At 39.1% G+C, this 7077-nt stretch overlaps 1 protein-coding gene across 1 annotated transcript; it reads right to left on the bottom strand.

The window, feature by feature from the left end:
- Positions 1–6795, bottom strand: LOC148077437 (mucin-13-like). The gene is made up of 13 exons (XM_087793280.1): positions 6711–6795; positions 5817–5872; positions 3479–3635; positions 3277–3399; positions 3068–3177; positions 2816–2874; positions 2591–2742; positions 1887–2018; positions 1762–1810; positions 1648–1685; positions 1445–1532; positions 615–876; positions 1–517 (listed from the first exon to the last, which is right to left on the bottom strand). Exons 1-13 carry the CDS (start codon positions 6751–6753, stop codon positions 374–376), a joined length of 1413 nt encoding a protein of 470 aa, XP_087649406.1. The 5' UTR covers positions 6754–6795; the 3' UTR covers positions 1–373.
- Positions 6796–7077: the final 282 nt, after the last annotated feature.

Below are 7077 nucleotides of genomic sequence, written 5' to 3'. Positions count from 1 at the left end.
AAAGAGGCAAATGTGTTTTATTTATGTTGCAGTAGAAATGGGGAAAAAAAATGCCATTTATACATTTGACATGAATATGTGATTACATAAATAAAACATGCAAATACAGTGAGTATATGAAGCTGTTGAGTGATTCAACAATTTTCTAAGGCATTAATTAAATCTGCTTCTTTGATCGAATGCTAGAAAAGGTCCATAATCCCGAGCGGTTGACATGGTCCAATTTTAAAGAACTTGAAAATTACTTGAAACTTGAAAATGAAACACTTGGAAATTAAACCTTATGGAAATACAATCCACTTTTTTTTTTTTTGGACTATTGCACAAACCCTCAATCATTAAAAGAGGCTGGGTCGGTAACCATCTATGGTTTTTAGTAATTTCTTCTTCCATCATCGTGCACGTAGCTTGGGTTGCTCTGAGCATATGGGTTGCGCTGAGGTCGACTTTGGGCATAGGGGTTCCCGCCACGACGGTATGGGCTTCCGTTCACCTCATCCATGTCATTGTTGAAGTGCTTAAAGGACGAGCGGACCAAACAGACAGACAGTCAAACCACTAGTAGGTGATATTTTTTTGAACATTTCTCTTCTTCACGTTCAAACGTTGCTCACCGAATTCTGCCTCACATTCGCCACGTTTTGGCGGCCTTTGCCCGGCGTCGTCTCTTGTCTGTTCCTGCTATCCCAGCTGGCGCTGGGTGTAGCTCGAGGGATCTTGATCACACCGTTGGTAAAAATCTCATGGGTGTTCATGGGCACATCTGCAAGGGACGATCTCCCACTGTCGTCCAATCGGGGCGACTTGGCTGCGGAGTGACTTAAGTATGGTTTCCCGAAATCTGGTGTGGTTGTCTTTTTTGCTCTTTTCTTTGACCTGGGTAAATGAACAATATAAATCACCACGTGAAAGTTAACGTGACGAGGATTTCGATGCAAAGACATGAGAAGAAGTGGAGAGGGTTGATGTGTGGGATGACGGTGGCATAAAAATAAACAGTAGACATGACTAGCACACTCTTGAGCTAATATATTACATACTTTTCTCTTCACACTAGGGGGAGCCGATATCAATATTTTCAATCTTACCACAGAAACAGTTGCAGTACAGTTGGTTAATACACACTTATATGACACCAGTTGAACTCACTCCACTTACCATTGTTTGTCTTTAGAAGATGTTTTGGGATAATATATATAATAATATGAATATGTTTGAAAAAGAATAAAACACATGTTCAAAAGTAAAATGAAGTTGTGAATGTAAACAAGATTTTCATGATATGAAAATACGAAAAAATATGATTTTTTTAAAAAACTATTTTAAGTTATTGAGAGAAAAAAAAGGATTTAATAAATAATATATAAAGTGATTTTGTTATTTGAATAGGAAAACCTTAACATATCATTTTATGAACTCTCAAAAACGAATGTGGGGAACTTACTTGCAAGCCACAACGGAGAAGACGATCAGTGATATGACCAGCAATCCGCCGAAAACTGATACAAGGATCACCAGCACCAGCACCAAGTCTACAGAGAGAGAGACATGGACGGCGACATTAAAGCCAACGTTTTGAGCCGACAAACACTTCTAACAGGGGTCAGCGTGGCTCGACTGTGACAATTTGACCGGGAGAATACTCACCATCTCCGCAGTTGAAACCACTCTTGCCAAAAGGACATCTGAGACAGAGGAAGCAAAGTTGTGTATTTAGACGTGGAAAATTATTATTTTTATTTTTTTTGGGGAGACACTTACGCTTCACACTCAAATAACTCAGTATTTAATAGCTGACCATTGGGACAAGCTGCATAAAAGTTGGAGACGTTATCAACAAGAGAACAAAAGAAAACAATGAGAAGGACTAAATCGAATGTACGTACCCAAACACACTTTGTCAGTCAAGGCAGTGATACGATAACCCGGCTTACATATACATTCAAAGAGTCCATCAGCTGGCTCCGTACAATCCGTGCTGGCCTCGTCACAGAGTTTAAGCTCACATAGAGGCCTCACTGCAAATACACACAATGTTTTAAAGTGTTCAGCAAATACTGTTTTTATATACATGGAGATGCATCTTAAAGAAATATACATTAAATGCTTTGCTACTTGACAACATCTTCACACCTACTTCTAAGATTTAAGCTTTTATTTGTAAAGCTATTCAACTCAAAAATTCCTCATTCAACTGGATTTCTTGTTCATATTTCTGTTAAAAGCCGAGATTTTTGCCATGTGAGGTTCCTTTGGATTTTTGACGGAACATGCAAGTGAAAAGCGATATATGCTACGCTATACTTTAGAAATGTATCAGCTGAAATATTTCTTCTCTCCGAATAGTATAGCTTGGATGTGAGGGTTCAAGATTGAAATGAGCTAAGTAAGAAATTACAGTTGGATGGTTTGCTGCAGTTTGATCTTTCAATGTTCCTCATTCACTTGTACCATGAGTGTCATTTTTTTCTGCGTAAATAAAAGCACTCGATGACATTGAAGAGATCATAAATATTCGGGACCCACTGCGGTGATGTTTGCAATACGCTGGATCATACTCACAGCTTAAGTAAATCGAAAGAAAACTTACCTGTAAAATTTGCCCCTGACAATTTGTTTTCTATTGTTTTTTTGACCATATTACTATCAACATTGGAACTCTCATCAAAAAGCGTCTGTACACTGGCGTTGACTCCTTCATTAGCGTTTCTAATCGGCAGCGGAGATTCCACAATGATCTGACTGGAAAAAAAGCGTAATCAAGTCTCCCTGTGTGTTTCTCAGAAATGTTCATTTGTGGTTTTAAAGAACTCACCTGAGGCTCAGCACTATTGAGGTGCGGTAATCTGTGTTACCGAAGAAAGCATTGTCCAGCTATAGTTGAAAGAGATGTAGTGTTAAAAGAATCAACATTGTTTCAACAGTGAGCCAGTTAATCTTAAATGCATCTCTCAACAAAAATAAATATATATACATTTAAAGTCCTATACTGAGCTAATTTAAGCACGGAGGTTTTGAACAATCTGGACATTTAATGTCTTTAACTCGGATTAAAAATATTACTTACTTTATCAGTGATTTCCTTTGCGGTTTTTTTAAATATATCAGAGCTTTGGTCTGTCATTTCCTTTTCAAATGGTGTTTCACGAAGGATCAGATTTCCAGGGAAAACTTTAGCTACACATACATAAATTGTAGAGGTTTTGTTAGTTTGGAAACTAGATAGGGAACTGATTTAGGTCCTTAAGCCAAGTATATTTTCCTTCCACAACTCACCACGAATGCACTGGTTTGAAGTCTTATCGTAGACATCACCAGTCATACAGATGCACACATAGTCGTTTTCCAAACCAGGAGTACAAGTGGCTCCACATCCACATGGATTTGGGTCACAAGGATCTGTAAAGAGTGATTAACACACATAAATTAAAATGTATTCAATGTATATAATATAAAGCAAACCAGGAAAAAAAATTACCTGGTAATGTTGCACTGGTAGGTTCCATCTGTTGTGTAGAACTTGTTCCAGTTCCAGTATCTGTCGTCAGTTTTGTAGGTATTGTTTCACTTCCAGGTGCAGTTGTTGATGTCAGTTTTGTAGTTGTTGTTTCACTTCCAGGTGCAGTTGTTGATGTCTGTTGTGAAGGTATTGTTACTGTCACATTGTCAGTTGGTGTCGTCCGTTGTGAAGGTATTGTTACTGTCACATTGTCAGTTGGTGTCGTCCGTTGTGTAGGTATTGTTACTGTCACATTGTCAGTTGGTGTCGTCCGTTGTGTAGGTATTGTTACTGTCACATTGTCAGTTGGTGTCGTCCGTTGTGTAGGTATTGTTACTGTCACATTGTCAGTTGGTGTCGTCCGTTGTGTAGGTATTGTTACTGTCACATTGTCAGTTGGTGTCGTCCGTTGTGTAGGTATTGTTACTGTCACATTGTCAGTTGGTGTCGTCCGTTGTGTAGGTATTGTTACTGTCACATTGTCAGTTGGTGTCGTCCGTTGTGTAGGCATTGTTACTGTCACATTGTCAGTTGGTGTCGTCCGTTGTGTAGGTATTGTTACTGTCACATTGTCAGTTGGTGTCGTCCGTTGTGTAGGTATTGTTACTGTCACATTGTCAGTTGGTGTCGTCCGTTGTGTAGGTATTGTTACTGTCACATTGTCAGTTGGTGTCGTCCGTTGTGTAGGTATTGTTACTGTCACATTGTCAGTTGGTGTCGTCCGTTGTGTAGGTATTGTTACTGTAACATTGTCAGTTGGTGTCGTCCGTTGTGTAGGTATTGTTACTGTCACATTGTCAGTTGGTGTCGTCCGTTGTGTAGGTATTGTTACTGTAACATTGTCAGTTGGTGTCGTCCGTTGTGTAGGTATTGTTACTGTCACATTGTCAGTTGGTGTCGTCCGTTGTGTAGGTATTGTTACTGTAACATTGTCAGTTGGTGTCGTCCGTTGTGTAGGTATTGTTACTGTCACATTGTCAGTTGGTGTCGTCCGTTGTGTAGGTATTGTTACTGTCACATTGTCAGTTGGTGTCGTCCGTTGTGTAGGTATTGTTACTGTAACATTGTCAGTTGGTGTCGTCCGTTGTGTAGGTATTGTTACTGTAACATTGTCAGTTGGTGTCGTCCGTTGTGTAGGTATTGTTACTGTAACATTGTCAGTTGGTGTCGTCCGTTGTGTAGGTATTGTTACTGTAACATTGTCAGTTGGTGTCGTCCGTTGTGTAGGTATTGTTACTGTCACATTGTCAGTTGGTGTCGTCCGTTGTGTAGGTATTGTTACTGTAACATTGTCAGTTGGTGTCGTCCGTTGTGTAGGTATTGTTACTGTAACATTGTCAGTTGGTGTCGTCCGTTGTGTAGGTATTGTTACTGTAACATTGTCAGTTGGTGTCGTCCGTTGTGTAGGTATTGTTACTGTAACATTGTCAGTTGGTGTCGTCCGTTGTGTAGGTATTGTTACTGTCACATTGTCAGTTGGTGTCGTTCGTTGTGTAGGTATTGTTACTGTCACATTGTCAGTTGGTGTCGTCCGTTGTGTAGGTATTGTTACTGTCACATTGTCAGTTGGTGTCGTCCGTTGTGTAGGTATTGTTACTGTAACATTGTCAGTTGGTGTCGTCCGTTGTGTAGGTATTGTTACTGTCACATTGTCAGTTGGTGTCGTCCGTTGTGTAGGTATTGTTACTGTCACATTGTCAGTTGGTGTCGTCCGTTGTGTAGGTATTGTTACTGTAACATTGTCAGTTGGTGTCGTCCGTTGTGTAGGTATTGTTACTGTCACATTGTCAGTTGGTGTCGTCCGTTGTGTAGGTATTGTTACTGTAACATTGTCAGTTGGTGTCGTCCGTTGTGTAGGTATTGTTACTGTCACATTGTCAGTTGGTGTCGTCCGTTGTGTAGGTATTGTTACTGTAACATTGTCAGTTGGTGTCGTCCGTTGTGTAGGTATTGTTACTGTCACATTGTCAGTTGGTGTCGTCCGTTGTGTAGGTATTGTTACTGTCACATTGTCAGTTGGTGTCGTCCGTTGTGTAGGTATTGTTACTGTAACATTGTCAGTTGGTGTCGTCCGTTGTGTAGGTATTGTTACTGTAACATTGTCAGTTGGTGTCGTCCGTTGTGTAGGTATTGTTACTGTCACATTGTCAGTTGGTGTCGTCCGTTGTGTAGGTATTGTTACTGTAACATTGTCAGTTGGTGTCGTCCGTTGTGTAGGTATTGTTACTGTAACATTGTCAGTTGGTGTCGTCCGTTGTGTAGGTATTGTTACTGTCACATTGTCAGTTGGTGTCGTTCGTTGTGTAGGTATTGTTACCGTGTCAATGGAAGTTGTTGCTGGCTTTTCTGTAGCTGTTGAATGGACGCCATGGACTGATGTTAAACAAACAAAAATGAAAATATAAAGGTTATACAGGACTAAACTGTTTGGCAAAGTCGCTTCAAACATGAAGTTAAAGTACACTTGGAAAAACTGGATGTGAAGATTTCAGTATAATATATAATCAACCTAAAAAATAAATCGCAAACACATAAAATTGTACAATTGTTTGATTTTTCATGGAGTTGAATATACTTCTTAAATCTTTGTTATTGTTAGATGGGGTTTTTACTGTGCAAATGTCCTTAATGCTAGAGAAGATTTATTGAGGATGTTTGGTGAGGACGCGCTAACATTGATGAGACTCGTACAGGTGCTCTCTTGATTATGTTACCGTATAAGAAAACATGAAATATTGTTTTAATACACTAGTGATTCTGTTCTTGTAATAATAATATATAATAACAATAATAATAATAATAATAATCTTTAATAAACAATAAAAATAACAGTGAGAAACTACAACTAGAGAGTTTTTATTAAATCCTCAAACAAGCCGCCATGACAACAATTTGGCCTCAAACTATTGAAGAAAGAGTGGATGACTTTATCAGTGTCGGTTAGACTTCGACTCGAACCTATTAAGGTGTCACCATGTTAAGTATTAACAAGTTAAGCCAAAGGGCAACAGTCCAGCAAATTCTTCAGAATGTCAGAATCACAGCAGCATTAAAAAATATATATATTTAAAAAATACAATCTTTATTATTGAAAGAAGAAATAGTCGTTGATAATTAACTCTAGCTTTACCGATACCGTCTCAACAGAACCTTTTAAATTAGGTAATGCGACTCGATTTGACAAAAGATAATCATTACAAAGTTGACTTACTGTTGCCGGCGGCAACCAGACAGAGGAAGATCAGAAGTTTCATTGCTTCAGTTGCTGTGGGAAACGAATGGAGGTGAGAGCTGAGGTACAGTTGTTATCCCGTCTAAATTCAGAGACCAGGTGTCCACCACTTTTGATCCCAAGCCACTCCTCTCAAGGTGTGAAAACAAGTCCACTCCCAGTGAAGCACTCATGACGCTTATCTACTAAAATATGTTTCCCGAAACACACATGTTATTTTTTTGTCGTAAAGAATTGAGCAACTCATGCCATAAAACCCACCTTGAAAAGTCTTTTGTACGAAGAATGGCTGATCATTATTGTGGCTCTTACTTTGATAAATGAAGCTGATGGTTGAGATATATTG

Source organism: Callionymus lyra, chromosome 6 (genome assembly GCF_982586985.1).
Source record: "Callionymus lyra chromosome 6, fCalLyr1.hap1.1, whole genome shotgun sequence".
Classification (NCBI taxonomy): Eukaryota; Metazoa; Chordata; class Actinopteri; order Syngnathiformes; family Callionymidae; genus Callionymus; species Callionymus lyra.
Note: the sequence above shows the minus strand (reverse complement) of the source record. Positions and strands in the feature narration are given on the sequence as shown.